Source organism: Fundulus heteroclitus, chromosome 21 (genome assembly GCF_011125445.2).
Source record: "Fundulus heteroclitus isolate FHET01 chromosome 21, MU-UCD_Fhet_4.1, whole genome shotgun sequence".
Classification (NCBI taxonomy): domain Eukaryota; kingdom Metazoa; phylum Chordata; class Actinopteri; order Cyprinodontiformes; family Fundulidae; genus Fundulus; species Fundulus heteroclitus.
Window position 1 is genome coordinate 27,910,471 of NC_046381.1, and position 24,702 is coordinate 27,935,172.

At 39.6% G+C, this 24,702-nt stretch overlaps 1 protein-coding gene across 1 annotated transcript in view; it reads right to left on the bottom strand.

The window, feature by feature from the left end:
* The window catches only part of LOC118556210 (potassium voltage-gated channel subfamily H member 2-like), a 42,552-nt gene that overhangs the window by 14,037 nt on the left and 3,813 nt on the right, over positions 1-24,702 (bottom strand). The window contains exons 4-13 of the mRNA XM_036125348.1: positions 23,438-23,592; positions 23,134-23,228; positions 21,454-21,594; positions 17,417-17,616; positions 10,299-10,551; positions 8,290-8,483; positions 8,073-8,175; positions 6,210-6,364; positions 5,954-6,098; positions 5,662-5,851 (exon numbers count right to left, since the gene is read on the bottom strand). Of these exons, the coding sequence (XP_035981241.1) occupies positions 5,662-5,851; positions 5,954-6,098; positions 6,210-6,364; positions 8,073-8,175; positions 8,290-8,483; positions 10,299-10,551; positions 17,417-17,616; positions 21,454-21,594; positions 23,134-23,228; positions 23,438-23,592 (1,631 nt within the window). The remainder of the gene's footprint in view (positions 1-5,661; positions 5,852-5,953; positions 6,099-6,209; positions 6,365-8,072; positions 8,176-8,289; positions 8,484-10,298; positions 10,552-17,416; positions 17,617-21,453; positions 21,595-23,133; positions 23,229-23,437; positions 23,593-24,702) is intronic.

Sequence of the window (24,702 nt, forward strand, 5' to 3'; positions counted from 1 at the left end):
CCAGCCGCTTTGACGTTTTCCAGTCAGGCTTACGTGCTCACCACAGCACAGAGACCGCCCTTATCAAGGTCTTTAATGACAGATATATACATACAGACTGTAGAAGAACCACAGTGCAGGTACTACTGGACCCCTCAGTGCAGCATTCGATACTGTCGATCACTCCATTATGTTAGAAAGCCTGGAAAACTGGGTCAGCCTTTCTGGTACAGCTCTTACCTGGTTTAAATCCTACTTAAAGGACAGGGACTTTTTTTGTGTCAGTAGGTAACTTTACATCAGAGATGACAAAAATAACATGTGGGGTTTCCCATTTGTCCATCCTAGGTACCCTCCTATTCAATATCTACATGCTCCCTCTAGCTCATATCATAACAAACAACAACATCAGCTACCAAAACTATGCAGACAACACACAGCACTACATCACCATGTCACCAGGTGACTATGAACCAGTTCAAGCACTGAGTAAATGCCTAGAAGAAATCAATGCATGGATCTGCCAAAATATTCTTCAATTGAATAAAAACAAAACTGAAGTAATAATTTTTGGACCAATAGAGGAGAGATCAAATGTAAGCACACAGCTTCAGCTGCTTCAGCTAGAAGCCACTGATCAGGCCCAGAATCTGGGAGTAGTGATGGACTCAGACATGAACCTCCAAAAGGATTTAAAGACAATTACAAGGTCGGCTTTCTATCACCTGAAGAACATTTACCGGATTAAAGGACTAATGTCTCAGCAGGATCTGGAAAAACTAATCCATGCGTTCATTTTAGTTGAATTGATTACCTGAATGGCTTAGCACCTAAATACATCACAGAATTGTTATCAGTGTATCAACCCTCCAGACCACTAAGGTCGTCTGGCTCCAACCTACCCTGCATACCTAGAACCAGAACTAAACAAGGGGAAGCATCATTTAGTTCCTATGCTCCACTTATCTGGAACAAACTTCCAGAAAACTGTAAAAGTGCAGAAAGTCTGAGTTCCTTTAAATAAAGATTAAAACACATTTGTTTAGGATTGCCTTTGACTGTTCTAGTTAAACTGTTTTATTGAAACATCATTAGTTCAACTTTGTAGCCCAACTGCTTCTAATTTTTGCTTTTAGTTTCTATTCACCCATGTCTATTTTGTTTCTACATTTTATTACAACTTGCTTTTATTCTGTTTTGTTTTCCTATATTTTAATCATGTAAAGCAATTTGCATTCACTTTGTACTGAAATGTGCTATACAAATAAATTTGCCTTGCCTTGTTATCCATTCCAATCATTATCACTAAAATAAAGCTGAAACCTTTAAAGTTAGCGCCGAAAATCCGCCAGCCAAAATGCTATTTAGCTCCCGGTGACTTTCTGTTTCTGGATATTCAATTACGGTTGTTTCAAGCATAGGGCTTGTTCGTTTCCCTCCACCATTGTTAGATAGTGCTATGAGCGTTATTCCCGCATTAATATGAAGCTAAAGCGGAAGTTCAATTGAAGAAACTCATCACCTGCCTCCATTCAATCAGTGGCCAATCCGTCTCTGATGTGAGCCAATCAGCCACGAACCGCACCTCCATGAAGCCAAATCAGCATCCCGCGCTCATCTTAAAAGCAACTTCAAATCCACGTCTCAGCCTGCTAACCAGCAAGCGCAAACAGCATCGCATCATGTCGGAGTTCGAATCAGATGTCCGATTCAACCCACCCCCAACCCTTCTCCACCATCGTAGCTGAGTTCATCTAGCTTCCATGAAGTTCCTCTATCCTCAACCCATCAGAGTGTTTTCTCCCAGTCTTCAGCACTCCCTATCACCTTGTTATTGGTCCGGCAGAAGACCACCATGTTGGGCCCGTTTCTGCCAGAGGTTTTTTTTACCAAAGGGGAGTTTTTCCTCTCCACAGTCGGTTCAAGCTTGCTCATCATGAACAGTTTATGCAAACTTGTGTTTATCAAGTTGGACATCTATCTTAAACAGATCAGCATATGGACTGAACAAACTTCTTCTATCTCCACTCCACCACCAGTTTCAGACCTGGGGGGAACATCCCTGTTCTCATACATCTACTTATGCATATTATAGTATAATTCAGCATTAATGTTCCTGCCGAGGTCTGAGCGCCAAAGACTTAAATTATCGTGCTAAAAAAAATCCTTCTAATTGCCATTTCTTTCTCTGTGAGAAAGAAATGGCAATTAGATTGAAATGGAATATTAATGTTGATTTAAAGGCATTTTGTTTGACTTTAGGATTAGCCAATTTTAGCGACCGATCGCTACAGCAACCCCTAGCCTCCCTGAGGTATAATCGCATTAATAAAATCGAACGTCCCTAAAGTTAATGATTTTACTGAGCAAATCATTCTTTAAAATGTTTTTTCCACAAATGTTGTTTTGTGTAACTCGGGAGTTGCATTGTGAATGGGTTGAAAAACATACCAAATGTTGTTCTAATTAGTTAAGATAATTTAAGTCCATTCCACATTCTTAAGTCAGCTCTGCAGTGAACCAGGATTCACTGAATTATTCTGATGATGATCACCACTTTTATGTTGTCTTTTGTCTTTTTGCATGTACATAGTTCCTTAGCTTAGCGTCTTTTTATCTTTATTTTGCTTAGTAGTTAAGTTTCACTAGAGAGGATTTGTTAATTGAAATATAATGTTAATTCAGATAAGCAGCATTATATAGTGATGTTCTCTGGATGTTAGTTTTATTTCTGTTAATAAATTCTTGAACTTGAAGATAAGTTGTCATTCCTTATTCTATATGTGTGCAGAGTTTGCTGTTAAAAGATTGCCAGTGTTTGAATCACCTTTCAATATTGTCCTGATATCAGCTTAAGAGTTGATATCCACTGGACAATACCTAACAGACAGAGAGTTATTTATTAAACATTAAATAACTTTAAAACAGTGTATAATTGCACAACACCGTAAATCAAAGAAGCAAACAGACCTGGAGCCAACTTTAACCCTTAAGCAGACAAGCTGGGCAGATTACAACAGCATTGCTGTTTTGTTGTTTTGAGCTTTCAAAAAAATTTCTGTCATGCAATATGTGGGATTTGGAAATTGTGGCAGCCTTTTGGAAAGGTTAAGGTCAAGTTGTGCATGCTCCACAGGGCAGAAACAAAGAGACTGTGGGCACTGGGTGTCACTTCGTCCAATCAGCTCAGAAAGTTCTGCTGAATGTCCCTCCTTGGATCCGATGGGAGCTAACCCTGATTGATGTGTAGAACTAAACCGAGAATGCTACACATTATCAATATGGCTTGACAGGTTAGCAAACTGCACTCATTGTTCTAATCACTAATATAGTAAGATGTTAAAGGCAAGTATAATGTCAACTCCAAATATTTTTTTTTATTTCTTGGAAATAAGTAAAAATATGTTTTACATTGAATATTGGCCCAAATAATGTGTCTCTTGGAAATTTAGATTTTTTGTAGGAGCCCTTGTTCAGAGTCACCACTCTAATCAATTCAAAAGGTGCTCTACAAGATTGAAGTCAGGACTACATTGAGGCCAGTCATGTTCTTCCACACAAAACCTACTCATCCATGTCTTTATGGACCTTGCTTTGTGGACCAAAGCACAACCATGTTGGAATAGGAAGGGGACAGCCACAAAATATCACAACGTTGGGAGCATGAAATTGTCCAAAGTGTCTTGGTATGTTGAAGCATTAAGAGGTCCTTTCACTGGGATTACTGGGTGAGCCTAAGTCCTAAAAACAGCCCCTTACCACAATGTCCTTTACATCAAACTTTACACAAAGCAGTCAGGCATTCTGGCAAGTACAAAACCTAGATCAGACTATGGGATTCTGAAACATTGAGGCATAGTTCTCACTATCACTTCAAAGAACACATCTCTAGTATCCATATATATATATATATATATATATATATATATATATATATATATATATATATATATTTTTTTTTTTTTTTCTTCACATTAACCAACTGCAAAAGTACAATATTTACAATATTAGGTTGGTAAAATGAGGACTCAAAAAATATGTAGAACTGTATGAATTTGAATTCTGTGATCAAGTTAGTTTTATAATGCTGTTGCTGTCTGCCAGCTTGGATGCACTGACCGGTTCGGACTCAAAACACAGAGACTTTCTATTCACACCTAACAATGAATAATAATAATAATAATAATAATAATAATAATAATAATAATAATAATAGTTAGAGCATTGTGCTTGTGTCGTGGAGGTTTTGGGTTCAACACCCACAGACTGCCACTCTGGGTCCCCGAGCAAGACCCTTAACCCCCGATTACTCCCCAGGCGCCACACAGTGGCAGCCCACTGCTCCCCAAGCGGATAGGTTAAATGCAGAGAGCAAGTTTAATTGGAATGTTTATTGCAATGACAATAAAGGTGATTATTATTCAGAACTCTAGCACAAAGTTAGCAGAATGCACTGCTAACCATCTTATTTAAACGCTAATCTGTAATCGGTTGGCAGTTGTATAGGAGTAAGAACCTTTAACTTTTCATCCTCCATGATTTAATTGCAACATAAAAAAGGTTTCAAGCTAACATCAACCACTCATTAATCCCTTTATTGGCTTGGATCCATCTTCTTTGGTTGAGATTAAATCTCAGAAGGAGGACAGATGTTGTTGTTGCCTTTGTAGTATTTCGCCCACATGTTTTCCTGAATCTAATTAGTTAGATGTGGGGATTCTGAGTAATAACAAAGCATAAATGACACAGTAAAATTCAGGGAACCATCCGATTAATTTCCTTTTCATTTCAGTAAGCAACTCGTAAATTTGCATGTGGAATTGAATTGAATTGAATTGAAATAACAATAAAGACTGAAAGAAACCAAGTATATTTCTTACATAATAGTGTCAATTAACCTAAGCAATAACAGTTCTTGCAACATTATACAGTAAATCAAATCTGAATAATAAAGAAAAAGAAAACATTTTCTTTTGGTGACCCAACCTTTTGACACGAAGGGGCGGAGATGTTATTAAAACATTAGATTGTTGGCACTTTTTGTTTTATTATTTACTTTCATAGACTTTCATTATAACTTTAGACTTCTGCTGAGTCCATCATCCAACACAATGCACACAGTAGATAATGTTGATAAGGCTGCCAGCAGCACTTGCACTCCATTAATCCCAGTCCAGACTATGCTCCTATCTGCATTTAAAATCTGACAGAAAGTGCCAAAAATTATAGTACGGAGAATGCTACACAGCAGCCTACCTGCTAACAGCCCAATGCGGCCTATAACTGACTGTTTAGCAGGAGAAATAAACTGGTGCAGAACCACCAGATATTTAGAACCATGTTAGCTATAGTTGTGAAAGAACAACCACAATCAGCAAAAGCTGGTATTGACAGGTCAAACTCTTACAAACACTGGAGATTAAATATAGGCCACAAATCTCTTTTAAGCTAAAAAACAAATCTTCAGAAGCTTTCAGCACGTTTTTAAATACCAGTGCTTCAGGAAGTGATCCAAAAATGCCTATTGTCTGACATTTTTGGTGGGAGGGGTTTCTTTAATCCTGAACCAAGCAAAAAACTCAGTCCTCGGGCCTACTGGTGCATCCTTTAAGGAGGGACTTTGGCAATATGTTATGTTGCAGAAGGTGTTGGACGAACACAAACTATAAGAGACACACTGACCTGTTGAGTTGTTTCTGCAGCAGGTCGAGTCGTGTGTCCAGCTGGCTGCGCTGCTGACGGCTCAGGCTGTGCAGTGGAGTATTGAGAGGCGGGGGGGAGGCCAGGCTGCAGCTCGGGACCTCCTGGTACTGGCCACCTCCTCGACTCTCTCCCCAAAAGCTAAAGATGTTGGAAACCCCTGAGAAAGCACCTGAGTGAGGGGTGAGCGAAGGGAGGCCATTATTTCAAACACTAATAACAGACGATTCTGGCACTTCATAAGGATGATGGGAGGATTCTTAAATGTTTTTACCTGAAAGGGCATTACAGGTGTTCCCAGTCTTGGGGTCTCCCTCAGCCTCTGTGCTCTCACTAAAGTTCCTGGGCGCAGCTTGAGCTTTGGGGGGTTCCAGCAACGCAGGTGGTGGAGCGAGGCCAGTCACAACAGACTCCTCCCCCTGTCAGAGCAGATCCAGAACATAGCTCATGCTCTGCCGCTGTGTACAACAGCACCAAAACACAGCACATCCATTATTCACAGCCACCATGAAGCAACTGTGGATTAATACCTCGTCGCCACTGGAGTGGGAAGACACTGAGCTTCGATGTCCCCCCCACCGTCTTTTGGTTGCTTCCTCCTTCTCGTTTTGGTTGTTGGCTGTTTCCCTCTGTCTTCGCCTTGAAGATTTATGAGATTTTTTATATTCTCCAGCATCTGCGTCATCTGGAGAGGGTTTCAGGTTTTAATTAAAAACATAACCATTTAAGTCTGATCACAACTTTTCTTTCCACATGTTTTGAATTGTCATTCATTTTATTTGGAACATACAACCAAAGTATCTGAAATATTTGCCCTGGTTTGATAATTTTGTTTTATTAATTTGTCAAATCACTTGACAATGGGGCTGTTATTTTCTTGTTCCTAAGCTAGTTCAAGGGCTTTGTTTGCAGATCTCCGCATTGTTTTTTTTTTGTCCATTGAAGTATTTTCATATAAAATGAGAGAGGAAGTGTTACAGAATCTATCAAAAGTATCTACTGTCAGAACTCTGTTTGCTCTATTAACAAAATGGAAAGAATAGGGCACAACTGTAAACCTCCACAAAATCTGGCTTTTAAGAAAGATTAACAAGAATCAGATCTTAGATGTAAGAGGCCATTAAGAAGACACATTTACAGTTTAAAGAATTCCATGTAGGGAACACAGTGAATATTTGGAAGAAGATTATCTGGACAGATAACATTTTAGTCATCATATAAAATATTTAACCTGCCAAGCCAGATTGATAATGTGAAGTCTGCTCCCATTAAATCTGCTCTGGAGACATTTAGCAAAACTATCTGAGCTGACTGGGAGATGTGACACCTCACGTCCCCCTACCAAAGGTTGGCTTCAGTCAATCACAGTATCAAATGGAAATGTAAGCAGCAGGCGCCATGAGAAACCATACCAAGGTAACCTAGTCTTTCAAAGAAGAAATCATGGATTCATGGACAAAACAGATATGATAGCAGCAGATGCGCGTGCGTCCTTCTGCGCAGCCATGTTTATGTTGGGTATGCAATGGTCTTGGAAGCTATTTCTTTCAATACATCTGTATATAAAACATTAAATAATAATACTGCAACGTGATTGAGATGGGAGTGGGACAAGTGAGATTCATGTGTGTTTGTGAACGCACAAATACCGTGAGCTTGCAAAATACTCATACGGAAAACTAACACTTCACGTGAACCTGAACACACCAACCCCACTATGAAACACGGTGATGCACGCAGTGGGGATGCTTTTCTCCTTCATGGATTATGAAATGGACTTAGCTAAATACGGAGCAGTCCTCCACAAACAGCTAGAGCTTCAATAGAAAGGTTTACATTGAAACATATTCAAGTACTGGAATGGCCCAGTCAAACTCAATTTCCAAATCCAATTCAAAATCTGTGGTATGACCTGAAATCTGATGGTTACAAATGGGTTGCAAAGATGAATGAGCAAAAATGTCCCTTTGCCAATGTGCAAAACTTATAGACACATATATCAAAAACAAGAGTTAAAACTGTAGTTTCAGTGCCTTTACAAATGCATGCCCCTATATTCATATTTAGTTTTTCAATAAATAATTTAATAATAATAATAATAAATAATTTAAATTAAATAATTCAGTTTTACAACTATGCACTTTTGCATCTTTTGCTGGCTTATCACATTAAATCCAAATAAATGTTTGTTTTTGTAGCAATAAATAAATTAGCAAAGGTTCAAGGGGTGTGAACAGTTTTGCAACAAACAGTAAGTATGTATCAGATGTGAATGTGGTAACTTTTCTCCTTCGAAACCAGCTCTTTGTCTGGCTGTTTTTCTTGCTTGTTTATCCAGCAGACTTGACTGCTGTGTGCTTGGAAGTTTGTGAGAGCAAAAGAGGACAAAGGACCTTTCTCTGTACGTCTTCGAAACGACAACTTCCGCCTCCGTAATTTGTTGAACCCCCCACCAGTAGAGTCATCGCTGCTTGGAGAGCCTGGGATCATGTTGGTCTGGAAAGAGCACCAAACATTAGCTTGGAGCTGAACACAACAGTCATCCATTCTGATCGAGTGCTGACAGCAGAATCTCTCATTTCATCCTCTGACTGTTGGTTCTAAACTTACATCTCTGAGGTTGAAGGTGATTTCCAAGTTGTTCCAGAAATGTTCTGCAAACTCCGGATACATATCCAGCACCTCCAGGATGTCTTCTCTTAAAATTTTATGGAGGTCACAGTAGGTCAGCGCTCTTACATCAGCATTGGATTTACCCGGGCGGGGGTACAGGTTGATGGGTTCGCCAAATATGTCATTCTTCCCTGCAGGGAGAGGAAAAATTAACATTTTCTTTGATAGAGGAGCAGAGGAGGATCCTTAAATGTGTGTATTTAATGATGATCCATCAGATGAGACAGATGGATTTCAAACACCATATGGACGGCATCACTTTTAATGGGGTAATTGCAAATATCTGCCCGCGTCTCTGTATTGGTTAGTAATGAAGCTGTGCTTGCCAGTAGATGGCACTGCAACTTAAAGATTGCTCTCCAGGATCTGTGAGGTGTTTTGCACTTTGTAGAGACAACACCTGGAAGACCTTAAAGAGATAAATGCGTTGGAGTTCAGAAAAAACACGGATCGTGTCCCAGATTTACGACGCAGTTTAAGGAGAAGAAAGAATGCTGCTACATATGGTTATCCGTCGCAACCAGCATCACTGAACATACCTGTTGTGTTTTATGAACTTCTTTGTAATCCCAATTGTAAAAATTCACCCGGAATAACTGAATATATTTCTAAAACTTTCCTACAGACATATCCTTACACGTTTTTGACTTTTTCAAACCAGCTGAGATCTGCGTTACCTCCAAAATTTGGAGAAATCACTAGAGTGCACTTTTGGTCAATGTGTTAGATTTATGACATTTGGGGCTTGGTCACACCACCGCAACAATAGCAGAGCTACTCTTTTGTCCGCCAATTATCTTATTAGAGCACAAAACACCTCCTCTGTGTTTTTTTTCTTTTGCAACCCACTCACAGCCTGGATTCTCTATCCCCTATACAGTCTGTCCGGGACAGACATAAACACTCCTCTTAAGAGACTTAGAGAAAGCCTGTTTTAGATTCTTCGTTACCACGGTACAGACTGGTAACCCTGTGTAAAAGCGAGGTAGGCTGCCTGCCGGCACACATCCCTCTGTAAGCCCCATCCTGGTGAAATGTTTGGGAGAATGAGCACTGTTCTACTGGCAAGAGAACATCAATCCAACTATTGTGGCACTTTTTTTTTTCTTGCTGGAGATTAGTTCCCCACTGAACAAATGCACCCTTGTTGAATGTTGGATATCTAAATAGTGATTGCTTGATGTCAGTCAGCTTTGTATCATGGGTGCAAGAGAGAAATCCAAACTTTTATCTTTAACACAGTCGAGATTAGCTGGAGTTCGGCAGCAAAAAAAAAAAAAAAAAACAGACGGTTGTCGCGGAGACCAGAGACCTACCAATCCTGTTTTTAAACAAACACCAGCAGGATGCTTCAAGAGTTAGCATGTCTGTTGGTAAAACAAATAACCCTGTCCACACTAGCTACTGGGCCAGATAGCCTAGGACAGTAAGCTCACTAACAAACACTTTGGGTCAGAGTGCCCCTTTACAAAAAAAACAAAAGACAAAAATGTGCCAATATTCTGTGCATTAATCCTCCTATTTTTAGAGGTACTGATAGATTTAGAATCTGATCAATCTCTATATTTGGATAGAACTTCCAAAATCTACATGTTGATAAAAATCCCTATCTTTAAAAACACCCTGCTGAGTCAGCTGCATTTTAACTGACTCTGCGTATAGGATTTAATTTAGTACTTGTAGTTTTAGAGTACATAAAATAGCTTTACATTAATTTCCGTGATCTATGTGTGCTTGCTTTTAAGCTTTATGACCCTCATGCGAGGACACTAAGGTGTATTTGCTCAATGTTATCACACCGCCTGACACTGACTTGGCCTATTTAAGTTTGAAGAAGGGATAGAGATGTTCAATCTTTTGACTGATGCTATATTTCAGTAATATCAATATAATACAAATTTAACAAATATAGACAAAACCCTTTGAGGAAATTAAATTTATTTTACCCAAGATAGCCACGACTACGTCTCCTCTCAGGATCTCTATGGATCCCCTGGATATGAAGTAGAGAGCAGTGAGGACGTCCCCGGCATGGACCAGCGTGTCACCAGGGGGTGCATGGGTGGTTTTGAACTTCATGGCCAGCGCCCTGAGACAGCCCTTGGTGGAGCCTTTAAAGGCCTTACAGTTCTGCAGCAGTGTTCGGTTCAGGTGGAGGCAGATGTCTGCCTGGAGACACTCGGGGAACCCTTTGAGTACCTGGAGGTGGGAGAGCGGGGGCAGTAGGGAGGGGAGAGTGATGCACAAAGACAAAAAGTGAGGCAAGAGTTTTTCAAGGTTCAGACATGGAGGGGAGTGGGCGAATAAAAAAATGGAGTACAGCATAGAAAACATGTGATCAGGTCTGCCAAAAGCTAACAGTAATTGAAACATTAAGTCAAGAACCCAATGTCCATATAAAGTGGAAACCAGTTATTTACATATACTGCATAAAAATACATTAAATCTTTTTTTCCTCACTGGCATAAATCAAACTGGAATTTTTAGCTGGGTTTGGATTAGCAACATTATATTTCTAAAATGTCACAAAAATGAGAGATATGTTTTTTTTTTTTGTAATGTTTCTTTAAGCGCCCATACATATTTCTACTATTTGGTTGAGTTTCCTGTTAAACTGAAATATTTGAATTAAACATGTCAGAGATCCTTCCACAACCTTCTCTCAATAGTTTGCTGGAATTTGGGCTCTGTGCTCAAGACAGAACTCCTGGAACTGAATTAGGTTTGACTGTGAGACTAAGATCAGGGCCACTGAAAATCATTGATTTCATTGCCTTTAAACCATTTTGTAACTGATTTGACAGTATGCTCAGCATGCTCTTTTTCCCAATCTTAACTTCCTGACTGAAATGTTTGTTCAACATTTCCACATAATGGTCTTTCCTAATGATGCAACCTACTGTATTGAGGGATGTCCACCGCTCCCTTTTGCTTCAAAACATATCCCAACATGATGCAGCTACCCCCGTACTTCAAAGTTAGGATAATGCTATTAGAATAGCAAGGTTATTCCAGTTTACACCAACTGTACAGACAGTCATAATGCCCAAATAGTTACATTCCCGTTTCATAAAGAACAGGACCTGACCCCAAAATGAAAGTCTATATCAGTCTTCTTATGTTGTTTGTGGAGTAATGGCTTCTAATTTCTTTGGATTTTTCCATAAATTCACACAAGCAAGCAGTGTATTTGAGATATATTACTTTAAAATGCATCTACTGGTGGGCCTCCAATTAACTCAAACATTGTGGATTGACTCTAAAGCTCAAAAATGCATGACTTTATGATCTGGGCTTTTCAAATTTGTTTGCCTCTGTAAACTTCTGAAATTTATAAAAGCAATAAAAGTCACTCTCTTACTATGATAGCATTTAGTATACAACAAAACTAATGTAAACCAGCAATGTCAAAAAGTAAACGCACACAGACTAAATATCTCAATTAGAATGAAGTAGAATAGGACATTTGGTGATTTAATTATCTGGTTCCAATTTGACCGACTAAGCAGAAAATACGGGTAAGCAATTTTTGAGCTATTTAACTGTAAGAGGCTCTATGAACTGATTTTTGTAGCTTTGTAGCAAAATGAAGTCAAACTGTATTGCAGAGGGTGAGTCAGCCGGCCCAGAGAGTAATTAATATAAAGAACTGGTGCAATTTTAATGAGATCACTGCCAGCTTTTTAAATCAGCAGGCAACGGGCTTCTGGTCTGACTCTCCGACTGACTTCACAGAGCAGGGAAGCTCTGCATCTCAAACTCCCACACTGTTACTCCCCCTCCATTTTACCAGCTCCTACCCATTTCAGCTTACTTTCTTGTTTCCAGTCTCTCCTGGCTCCCACTTCATCTCTGAGTTCCTTATCTAATGTCACTACGGACAGATAGAGACAGGGAAACCTGGACCCACTGATACAGACAAATGCTGTTGGAGTAAAGATCCCAAGCATTATCTGTTGGTTAGTACTCAAGAAAGGTTTGATTAATAGCAGTGCTGCAGCAAAGGCCACATTAATTCATCTGCATGCAATAAAATAACAGGAGCAGCCTTGGAAATCAACACCTGAATGCTGCATTAAACTGCAGTCAGGAGAGAACCTGTCTCCAGAATTTGACTAAAAGTGGTTCTTTGGAGATACTAGTGAAGAACAGAAGGTTGAATAACGATGTTGAATAAGTAGACTGTCTTGCTTTTTGAGGTATTTTATATTTATATCTTCCCTTTATTTTTTATGGAACATCAACAACATTTCACCATTATACTTCTGCAGACTTTCATTTCATTTCAAAGGAATTCTAAAATGCTGTGTCCACAACACAAACACTACATCTGGTCTGATTTCTGTCTTCCACACATGTATTTTTTTCCCTATAAAGACATTTGTATTTAAACAGGTACAAATGTGTGACTGTCTTTCACATGAGGGCTCTTAAAAAATCTTCTATTTACCAATTCTCCTACTTGCTCTTATTTAACTAGTAAGGGGGAAATAATTGCAAAAGAAATACAATTGTCATTATACAGTGGTGTGAAAACGTGTTTGCCTCCTTCCTCATTTCCTGTTCCTTTGCATGTTTGTCACACTTAAGTGTTTCGGAACATCAAACCAATTTAAACAATAGTCAAGGACAACACAAGTAAAAACAAAATGCAATTTGTAAATGAAGCTGTTTATTATTAAAGGTAAAAAAAATCCAAAGCATCATGGCCCTGTGTGAAAAAGTGATTGCCCCCCTTGTTAAAACATATTATAACTGTGGTTGTCCACACCTGAGCTCAATTTCTCTAGCCACACCCAGGCCTGATTATTGCCACACCTGTTCACAATCAAGGCATCACTTAAATAGGAGCTGCTTGACACAGTAAGGTCCACCAGAAGATCCTTAAAAGCTACACATCATGCCGAGACCCAAAGAAATTCAGGAACAATTGAGAAAGAAAGTAACTGAGATCTATCAGTCTGGAAAGGGTTATAAAGCCATTTCCAAAGCTTTGGGAATCCAGTGAACCACAGTGAGAGCCATTATCCACAAATGGCGAAGACATGGAACAGTGGTGAACCTTCCCAGGAGTGGCAGGCCGCCCAAAATTACCCCAAGAGCGCAGCGACGATTCATCCAAGAGGTCACAAAAGACCCCACAACAAAGAAAAGAACTGCAGGCTTCACTTTCCTCAGTTAAGGTCAGCGTTCATGCCTCCACCATCAGGAAAAGACTGGGCAAAAATGTCCTGCATGGCAGAGTTCCAAGGAGAAAACCACTGCTGAGCAAAAAGAACATCAAAGCTCATCTCAATTTCTCCAAAACACATCATGATGATCCGTAAGACTTTTGGGACAACATTCTGTGGACCGATGAGACAAAAGTGGAACTCTTTGGAAGGTGTGTGTCCAAGTATATCTGGCGTAGAAGGAACACTGCATTTCAGAAAAAGAACATTATACCAACAGTAAAATATGGTGGTGGTAGTGTGATGGTCTGGGGCTGTTTGGCTGCTTCAGGACCAGGAAGACTTGCCGTGATAAAAGGAACTATGAATTCTGCTGTCTACCAAGAGATCCTGAAGGAGAATGTCCGACTATCTGTTCGTGTACTCAAGCTGAAACAAACTTGGGTTCTGCAGCAGGACAATGATCCTAAACACACCTGCAAGTCCACCACTGAATGGCTGAAGAAAAACAAAATGAAGACTTTGGAGTGGCCTAGCCAAAGTCCTGACCTGAATCCTATTGAGATGTTGTGGTATGACCTTAAAAAGGCCCTTAATGCTCGAAAACCCTCTAATGTAACTGAATTAGGACAATTCTGCAAAGATGAATAGGCCAAAATTCCTCCAGGACGCTGTAAAAGCCTCATTGCACGTTATCGCAAACGCTTGGTTGCAGTTGTTGCTGCTAAGGGTGGCCCAATCAGTTATTAGGTTTAGGGGGCAATCACTTTTTCACACAGGGCCATGATGGCTTGGATTTTTTTTAATCTTTAATAATAAACACCTTCATTTACAAATTGCATTTTGTGTTTACTTGTGTTGTCCTTGACTATGTTCTGAAACACTTAAGTGTGACAAACATGCAAAGGAACAGGAAATGAGGAAGGGGGCAAACACCTTTTCACACCACTGTAAATACCAGTTACAGAGGAAACAAAAGTGCTTGTAAAGCACAGCTCATACATAAAATCCGTCTCATAGGGCATTAAATCGATGCCATATTGAAAACTCTGTGGATAAGTTATGGGTAATACAGAGCAATGGCATAAAAGAATGCTTAGATTTTGTGTAAACATCGACCGTTTCCTCGTTTCATCCATCAGTGAAGCCTCCCGTGTGAAAGCCGAGTAAAGACCGCTGAACTCACAAATAAGCTAATGGAGCTCTAAGTGGAGCAAAGCTTTATTGAGGGCTTTGGCAGCGTACAATGGAACGATTCAACGTGATGATTCTCTAATTGTCTTATTATCCCTGCTTCCACTGAGTGGCTGAATGAGAGAGCCACAGCGGGCCGCCCAAGGGGTTCTGGATGCAAACCCAGGGTCAAGGCGCTGTACAAAGGGCTGCTTTTTATTTAGTTAGATGCCTTCTTCTGTTTCTGTCTGCAGAGAGCTGGTGCAATTTCACACGTTGCCCCGAGGCAGATTTAAGAACCTCCTTATTCCCTCTCTCCCTTTCCTATCACAGCAGCAATATTATTCTCTCCCATCTCCATGACTGAAGGAGGTGAAAGCTGATCAAGCTGGTCATGGAGGGAAGAAGACACAACATGAATGCTGCAAGCAACATGTAATCCAGCCTGCTTTCTACCAAACACCTTCCCAGATCTCTTATGAGGGAAATGTAGCACAGCGGAGAGCGTGCTGCTGTGGATGCTTTGCAGGTTTTTACTTAAATGGCTCATTTCATGGAAGATGAATCCGGAGTTGGTCTGTCTTTACAGAATAATCAGCTGCCGATTAGCCTGCTTTGATGAAAACTAGATCCTGGAAAGGAATTATGAAATTATGTCCGTAATAAGTCTCACTCAGGGATAATATCACAACATAGCTTGACTTTAAAAAATCCATACTTTACATGTTTAGAGCAACTATAAAGTCAAAAATATCTGTATATATCTGTAATGACTGCGGCCATCACCTCGAAGGCCCAATTAATTATGAAAAGCACTCGCTGCCTTGGGATTCAAAAATTCTAACTTATTTTAACTAGATATGTAAAAAAAATTAATTGTGACTATTTTTATTTCTTCTTTCAAACAAAAAACAAAACAAACCAAACATATACCTTTTATAATTAAACAACCTATGTGATGGGGTTTTTGTGGAAAATGAGAACAGACCTAAAACATATAAAGGATGTTACCAATTGGCCTTATCAAAAGTAGGGCATACCATTTCTTAGAATTGGTGGCTCTACTGTTTTCTTTTAAACAAAATCCGTCCGATGGCCACTAATGGCTCATGAGCCACCCTTTGGAAACCAAAACTAATACTTCACTTAGGCACCTTCTGATTTGTTTTCAGTATTCGGTCTTCTCATGTACTATGACTCTGATCCGCCTGACAGAGTTTATCACTGCTGGTGGGATTTTCCTGACTTCTCTACATTTGCGTCATTTAGTCAAAGCCAACGTTTGTAAAGAGATTACACAGGAACAGCCAGATCTCAATATGTAAAGGTATCAGTCAGGAGAAGAGTAGAACAATTTACAAGACAGCTAATAATTGCAGAAAAATTATATAATTTAAAAGACTGAACAAAAACTAGGTAAGTGACATGCTGGGGAGGTAACTCAGCCATTTGAATCAGTCGATTGACTTGAATCAAAACTTGCAGGATACTGACCCTTGTGGACTGGAGCTGGACACCGCTGTCCTTACAGGAACATGGTGATGGCAGTGTCATGCTCAGGGGTCCCTGCCTAATGAGCTGAAGAAGGACTTTTTTTTTTTTAGATAAAAACTAAAGTTTTGGAATGACAGAACCCAAAGAACAGCACAAATCTGACACACAGCCTGTGGTGTCACTAGAAAAAGGCTGTTGGGTGAGAGTCTGGGAGATTTGGAGAACCTTTGCAAAGCGTGTGAAAATATGACTAAGTCGATATGTGGCATACTGACAGACTCTACCAACCAAGGCCGAATGTTAACATTTAATCATAATCAACTTATGCCACTGGGTTTTAATGCATTTCTTCAAACATTGTTGTTTGTTTTTTGGTTTGACTGTACAGGATCAATGTCCCATTAGATTTGAGAAAAGCTATGAAATCATACAGTGCTTTTTATTTTTTGTTACATCCCCAAAACCAGGCCTTTGAACAGGACTGTTCATGCTTTTGAGAACCTCTGATTCCAGCTCTGCCCGGGTCTCTGTGCAGGCTGAACGAGTACCATCCTGAACACTGCAGCACGGCGTTCAGCAAGAGGTCAGCTGCACACAAAATTTATGTAAAAACACTCCATGGTGTGTTTGAGTCCATTGACAGGTGTGAGTCACTGTGCCGGTGGGTGTCTGAGTTACAGCTCTAGCAAAGCACAAGTGGTTCTAAGCGCATTTATTTATCACGAGCGAGTCTGAATTTTCCTTTCATTTGTACTAGCTATGCTTACAGCGCTGGCTACTGTTTTAAAATGAATTCCTCTTTTACTGCAGCAGCATAATCTCGCTGTGTAATATCAAGAGAGAACTATACTTTCATTTGAGTACATTTATTCACTTGGGGAACATCTCATATTAAGAAATCTCTTGTTAAGAAATAACAGTTTTTAATAAAATCCCAGGTGCCACAGTAATTGAGACCCCTAGCAATTCCTTTATATGAAATATAACTGCAGCTTTTCTTTCATTTAAACTATCTTGTTGAATTGTTTTTGATTATTAGTTTATTATAATAGTTTTTATTACCATTTCTTTATCTGAGGTAAAGATAAATATCGTGAAAGTTTACATGATCTGCATGCATGCTTGAAGTCTGATAAATGGACAGCAAGAAAAGCCTTGACTCAGCAAAAGTCAGGACAGTGGGCACGACGCCCTGATCCCAGAGGTAATGTGGCCTGAGTACTTACTGCGTTCATGTCGATGCCATTGGTGTAGGACCAGGCGTGCTGAAAGTACTCCTCCAGCCTCTGCCTGAGAGGGTTGGGGATCTGGTGGAAGCGGATGAACTCCCTGACTCTCAGCATCTGGGTGTGGTAGCGGGCCGTCCCTGAGTAGAGCCGCTGGATGATGGCTGACACGTTGCCGAAGATGCTGGCGTACATCAGGGCTGGAGGTGTGGGGGTTTTCAGGAAAGAGAGCGAAAACAGACATGAGCAACGACTGTAAGCATGTAGTGCATCGGCAGGCAGATTTTTATCTTTACCAATAGGTACCCGTGGGTGTCTATTTGTCATGAGATATATTTTTGCTTGATAAAAACAGATAATAAAAGGGTGGCATCAAGAAAATCAGGCAACTCTTTGAATATGGTGTGATAACTGTTTTCCTTGTCTATGAAATCAGATCCAACTTCTCTGTCTGCTTTTACCTGACAAGTATACAATCTACTGGACTCCTTGAGAAAAACAGAAATCTCAGATCAAAATCTTCTTGTTTGTGGTGGGGCTGGGGTATTGCAGGTGACCCATGCACTGAGGCGTCAGCTCTCGACTCGCCGGTCCTGGTTTCAAGTCCCGGACCTTGGACCTTTGCTGCATGTCTTCGCTCTCTCTCTCTCTCTCTCTCTCTCTCTCTCTCTCAAACCCATTTCTTTTCAGCATACCTTCAAATAAAGGCCACTATAGTTCCACAGACTTGTGAGTTCAGAAAGTTTGATGTGAAGCGTTCTGTCTGTGGAGGACGGACAGTTATTTGAGCTTCGCCTGATGAACCTCAGTGTTGTGTTGCCAGGTTGGATCCTGCTGACCTCCAAACCTCTGTCAGCTTCCATCACTCTCTATCTAATACACTACAAAGTCTTCATGCTACCCTCACTTTCAGTGAGGGAAGCAAAAACACACTCCATCTGAATATATCTGAACTAATTAAAGATAATGAGTTTGGAAATTCAAATTACACTTGAGGCAACAAGCCCAGGAAGGCAGCCAGGAATTCCAATTTACACACAAATTACCACAACATGGTTTCATCTTGGTTTAAATTTGACAGGGCAGAAAATTAAGGACAATTCAAGTTAATCATGTCTTTGGGTGTATATGTCATTCCAATGGCTATAAGTATTCAGGACTAGAGTAATAAGTGAGATTAAACCACTAATTGTACACCAGTGCTTCACATCTCTTTATGAACACTGAAGTGACAGGTAATCTAATTAATGCTCGGAAAGTTGGTGTTACAAGGTTACGACAGGATATTGCAGTGTCCTCTGAGATTAATCTAAACATTTTAATCATATCTTCATTGGATGATATATGTGAAAAATTAACATTCTTAACCATGAATTCTGTAATAATTAATTACTGAAGTTAAGTCCAAATAATTTGTACTTTGTATTACTTTAACACATGACAGAACATACAACATGAGAACTCCAAGGAATCTGCTTAAAGCTCTTTTTGCTTTCAGTATTATATTACAATGATGGAAAAAACTAACTTCTGAGCTATTTTCCAAGCACATAAAAAAAAACAAAAACCTTTTTACTGAAATATTTTTTCAAGATAAAAATGTATGTTTTTAAATGAAACTTTATTTATTTGATTTGTTTGGGTGGCAATAATTTGTCCCTAGGGAGACAAAGGGAACCTCTGCTCTCATTTGTTATCTTACTGACTGACTGAAATGACCAAAGGTCCAAAACATATTTAAAAGTACAGATGCACTAATAAATCAACTAAAACAACAGCTGACTGCAATCAGACAATGCTCAGCTTGATCCCCCAAACTGGTGACCAGTCAGCTGGAAACAGAAACATTTGATCCCTGTCTGATCAGTGAACACACCACTCATCAGACCGCTGCTAGGTAATGCTAACAATGACACTCTTCCCTGGTAATGATGAGTGATAAAAACATTAAATGTTAGCTACTTTCAGTATCAGCGATGTGTTTAAATTACATCAGAGGAAGCAATGAAATGTAAGAAGCTATTTCTTACATTCTTTTTACATGTCATGAAAAGAAACAGTTTTTATGACATGTTCAGACAAGCAGAAAAAGATCCTCTGTTCATCCAGGCTGTGAGAGAGTGTAAGTCTATCTTTCAGCAGATAACAGGAAGGCTAAAAGGGAGGCAGGCAAGTTGCTCTTTTATCATTTTGAGCTTTCAGCCTCTTTCTGTCATGGAGCACGGTGGATTTGCAAATGCTGGAAGCTTTTAAACATCACAGAGTTCTGCAATTTTTCTTTTCTAGGGAACACACACAGGCCCATTTGTTTTTGTAATGCTAGCGTGGCTAAGGAATCAGCAATGCAAGACATTAAAGACAGTTAAAATGTGACCTCCTTGTTTTAATGTAGAAAAAACTTTTTTACATTGACTGCTCTCTCTCACACATGTCGGGACAGCACTTCTGCTCCCCATATAAATAACTAATAACCACTTATGGAACAAAGCATTAAAAATAACATATATTATTTATTATTTTGATGTACTTTTCTTGTATTTGAACACAAGTTCTGATTTCAAAGCTTTACAGATCAGACCAGAGATCAGAAATCAGTCAAAAATGATTCTCAAATTGTCTTATTATCCCTGCTTCCTCTGAGCGGCTGAATGAGAGAGCCACCCAAGGGGTTCTGGATGCAAACTCAGGGTCATGGCGTTGTACAAAGGGCTGCTTTTTATTTGGTTTAAGCAAACATGCTCAAGTGATATTATGCGTAACGATGACAACTGCAATACAGTGATGCAATTCAACATTTTCTTTTAGAGTATTTTGTTCATTGAGATCATATTTCTCCAATTTTAGCTTCCCTTCATTGGCTTCTGTTAAATCAAGAATAGAATTTAAAATTCTCCCGTAAAAAGCCCTTAATAATCAAGCTCCATCATATATCAGAGCTCTGATTACACCGTATGTTCCTAACATAGCACTTGCTCTCAGACTGCAGGTCTACTGGTGGTTCCTAGAGTCTCTAAAAGTAGAATGGGAGGCAGATCCTTTAGCTTTAGCTCCTCTCCTGTGGAACCAACTCCCAGTTTTGGTTCATGAGGCAGACACCCTGTCTACTTTTAAAACTCTTATGGCTTAAAACTTTCCTTTTTGACAAAGCTTATAGTGAGAGTGGCTCATGTTACCCTGAGCTATCTCTATAGTTGTGCTGTGATAGGCCTAGGCTGCTGGAGGACATCAGGGTCTAATTTTCTCACTCTACTGATTTCTACTGTTTTTCAGTCTACTGTTCTCCAGTTTTGCATTGTATTACATTGAAATGACTGTTGTCATTTAAACTTTTAATTTTTTGTTTTCTCTCTTTTTTCTTCATAGTAGGCACACCTGGTCTGGCGTTCTGTTAACTGTGACATCATCCAGAGAAGACAGATCACCCACTATTACCATCTAATGTAGAACAGATTACTGGATCAATGTGTGCTTCTGTGCTTTTTTGTCTCTCTTGTTGTGTCTCTGTTCTGTCTTCTGTAACCCCCAGTCGGTCGAGGCAGATGACCGTTCATACTGAGCCCGGTTCTGCTGGAGGTTTTCCTTCCTGTTAATGGGGAGTTTTTCTTTCCACTGTCACTTCACGCTTGCTCAGTATGAGGGATTGCAGCAAAGCCATGTACAATGCAGATGACTCTCCCTGTGGCTCTACGCTTCTCCAGGAGTGAATGCTGCTTGTCGGGACTTTGAAGCAATGAACTGGTTCCCTTATATAGGAAATTTTTGACCAATCTGTATAATCTGACCCAATCTGTATAATATGATTGAATTTGACTTTGTAAAGTGCCTTGAGATGACATGTTTCATGAATTGGCGCTATATAAATAAAATTGAATTGAATTGAATAAAAAAGGCAGTGATGTACACTGAAAACAAATCCATCCATCCATCCATCCATCCATCCATCCATCCATCCATCCATCCATCCATCCATCCATCCATCCATCCATCCATCCATCCATCCATCCATCCATCCATCCATCCATCCATCCAATACTTACATCCGATGAGCATGACACAGATGGAGAAGATCTTCTCAGAGTTAGTGTTAGGCGACACATTTCCAAAACCCACACTGGTCAGACTGCTGAATGTGAAGTATAGAGCTGTGACATACTTGTCTTTGATTGAAGGTCCTGAACCTGATGAGAGGGGTGGGGTTGTAACAAGAACAGATTAAACGTAAAATGCCATCCTTTCCTCAAACTTAATTATGCCATACAACAATGAAATTGACTTGAGAGCACATATTTGATTGTTACCATTCACACCTCACTGACTGTGATTTGGAAGCTTTGTATCAGAAAAAGTCTAGCTTTTGTTCTTGCTTTGAAGTGGTCCGCTTAGTCTCTCAGGCAGCTGTGAAATCTCTCTATTTCAACAAAGAAATCAATGATGTTCTACCAATACTTGGTCTTATGTTTTATTTTATCACCAATAATAAATAAAGATTTTTATTTGTGAAATATTTTTTTCAGTTAAATATTGGTGCAGAACCAAGTTTTTTTGTTTTGCTTTTTGAGAAAAAAAAACTTTCACACTGTCACACGAACATGTGCATATTACACAAACGCACCCACACACACACATTTGTTATTTAATCAATGTCAATCATAACATTCCTATTTTTAGTAGCTAAGCTTCTGTGAGTTACAAAAACACTAAAATTAATTACTACTACTACTTTAACTTTGTTAAGCGGTGGCATTAGTTTTTATCATAATAATTAATAATTAATTGTTATTTCACATTGCCATAAGACAAGAAATGTATATTTTGGAGAATATTGTCTAACCTTTATAATATGCTGGCTAGTACATCATTAGCCCTTTCTAAAAGCAGCCAGAATGAAACAAGCTCTGTACCCAGGGCTTTTAACTCACATAAACAAAAGAGATCACATTACCCCAGTATTAGCAGCTTTGCACTGGTTACCGGTCCAGTATAGAATCCAGTTCAAAATTATTGTCCTTACTTTTAAAGCCCTGCATGGTCTAGCTCCTCCCTACATTTCTGAGCTGATACAGCTCCATACTCCGACCCATAGTCTGAGGTCACTGGGCCAATTATTGTTAGTGGTCCCACGCACTTATTTTAAAACTAGAGGGGATCGCTCATTCCAGGCAGTGGCTCCGAGGCTGTGGAATGTTTTGCCTCTCTCTTTACGCTGCATGAATTCTGTTGCTTCTTTTAAAAAGCAACTAAAGACGCTGCTATTCAAGCAGGCTTTTAATTAGACGTGTGGGTTTTATGGTTTCGTTTGTATGTTTTTTTAAAATGCTGTTTAGTATTGCTGTATACTGTTTTTTTTTGTATTTGTATTTTACTGTGAAGCACTTTGTGATTTTTATCTGAGAAAAGTGCTATATAAATAAATTTTACTTACTTACTTACTTAGGGAAAAAAATGTGCTACTATATTTTCACTAAAGTCGGTAGCATATTTAATTAAAACATCAGGAGACTGTATAACTGTATGAATCTCTGACACAAAGGGCATTCAATTTCCCCTTAATATCAGTTAAGTATAATTCTTTTGGCTATTAAAAGTCTGCTATTCTGTTTCTGCAAAACTATAACCTTTCAGCTTCATGCAAACTGGTATTTCTATCAGAAAGACTGATTAGGATAACAACACCTTTTGCTTCCAGGCAGGTATCTTATTTTTGTGACTTCTACTACCTGGGATAGAATCATTGAAGTGCTTTCCCAACTGGTCCCCCAGGGTGTGGAGCCAGCCTATTGAACCGTTCCTCTCTACATTACCAATTGCATACCTGGAAACAAAAAAAATCAAATACGACATGAATGTACTACACCTTACTGAGCAGTTCATTGAATAAAATGAAACTTGTTTTTAAAAAAAGAAGGAAACAAAGACATGTAAGGCGATATGGCATTTATAACTAAAAAGAGTCTGTTTAAAAGATCAAACATAAATGGACGCATCTTCTCTGAGCAATCAGGAAGTCTTATAGATTCGTACCAGATGCAGGCCAGCCAGTGAGCGATGAGGGCGAAGGTACACATGAGAAGGAAGAGGACAGCAGCGCCGTATTCTGAGTAGCGGTCCAACTTTCTGGCAACACGAACCAATCGCAGGAGACGAGCAGTTTTCAGCAGGCCTATCAGGGTGGTGGTCTGAGGATGAACAAAAGAATAATGACACAGAACTAAAGTAACAGAGCATCAACAATATCTCTTTACTGCAGTATTTCCTCACAGGGCTCCCAGCCACTGTCATCCTGTCACTAGCACACACATTTACACACACAGAGGTGGTGTAGCCGTGGCCTTGTACCAAAGGGATTCACTGCAGAAGAGGCGCTAAATCTTGATTGCCATTCATTACTGTGTGGTGTCAACTCCTTTGCCTCTCTGCGTGTACTCAGTGGGGCCTCATGGTGTCCATACAACGGATAAATAACAAGCTGATTACTGTGCTGGCAGATCGCCCGCTTCTGCTATGTGGGTTTGTGTTTGTGTGTGTGTGTATGTCTGTGTGTGTGTGTCTTCAAAGTAAATAAGAGCTTTCTGGTGAGGAAAATCTCGACTTCTGTGTCTCGGCAGGCTCTGCTGGATGGTATCAATGAATCTAATGTCGGCTAAGTGTTCCCCATGCTGTAATAGTTTTCCACTTCCCATTTTTAACTTCCTGCAGCTAAATAATTTCCATTCTTTTCCTCATAAGATGCATGATTCATATTATTTCCCACCTCATTTCCTAAATGTACATTTAATTCTACTCTCTGAAACATACCTTCATCCCGTCAAAGGCACAGAAATCCACCCAACAGAAACTGCTGTCACTTTAATTTTGTTATCAGTACTGGCACATTAACAGCAGGTTTGTAACTCAAAGCCCATAAGAGAAACTGGGGAGATGAAGTACAAAGGAAGCCAGCATTTTGCATGGGGGAGAATAAAACTGTCTAAAAAAGATGACACTGCACATTAAAGATGAAACCTCCATGACCTGCCCTGTTGCTTTGTTAATGACTGATGCTTGAAAGCAAGTTGAACTGTGGTGGGCTGAGGATTTATGGGGCAGAAATAAAGTGAAGGGGGTCTAAGGATGTCTTCTGGGTAAGAACCACAGCTTTCATTTAAAGTTGGCTCAATTTTAATAACACACAACTTTTGCCCTAATACAGTTTAAATAGGCGAGTTCTATAAAGGTCAGACCAGCATAAAGTGGTAATACACGTAAAAACAGCAAACTGCCATCTGCTTTTAGGAGGTATGTTGACA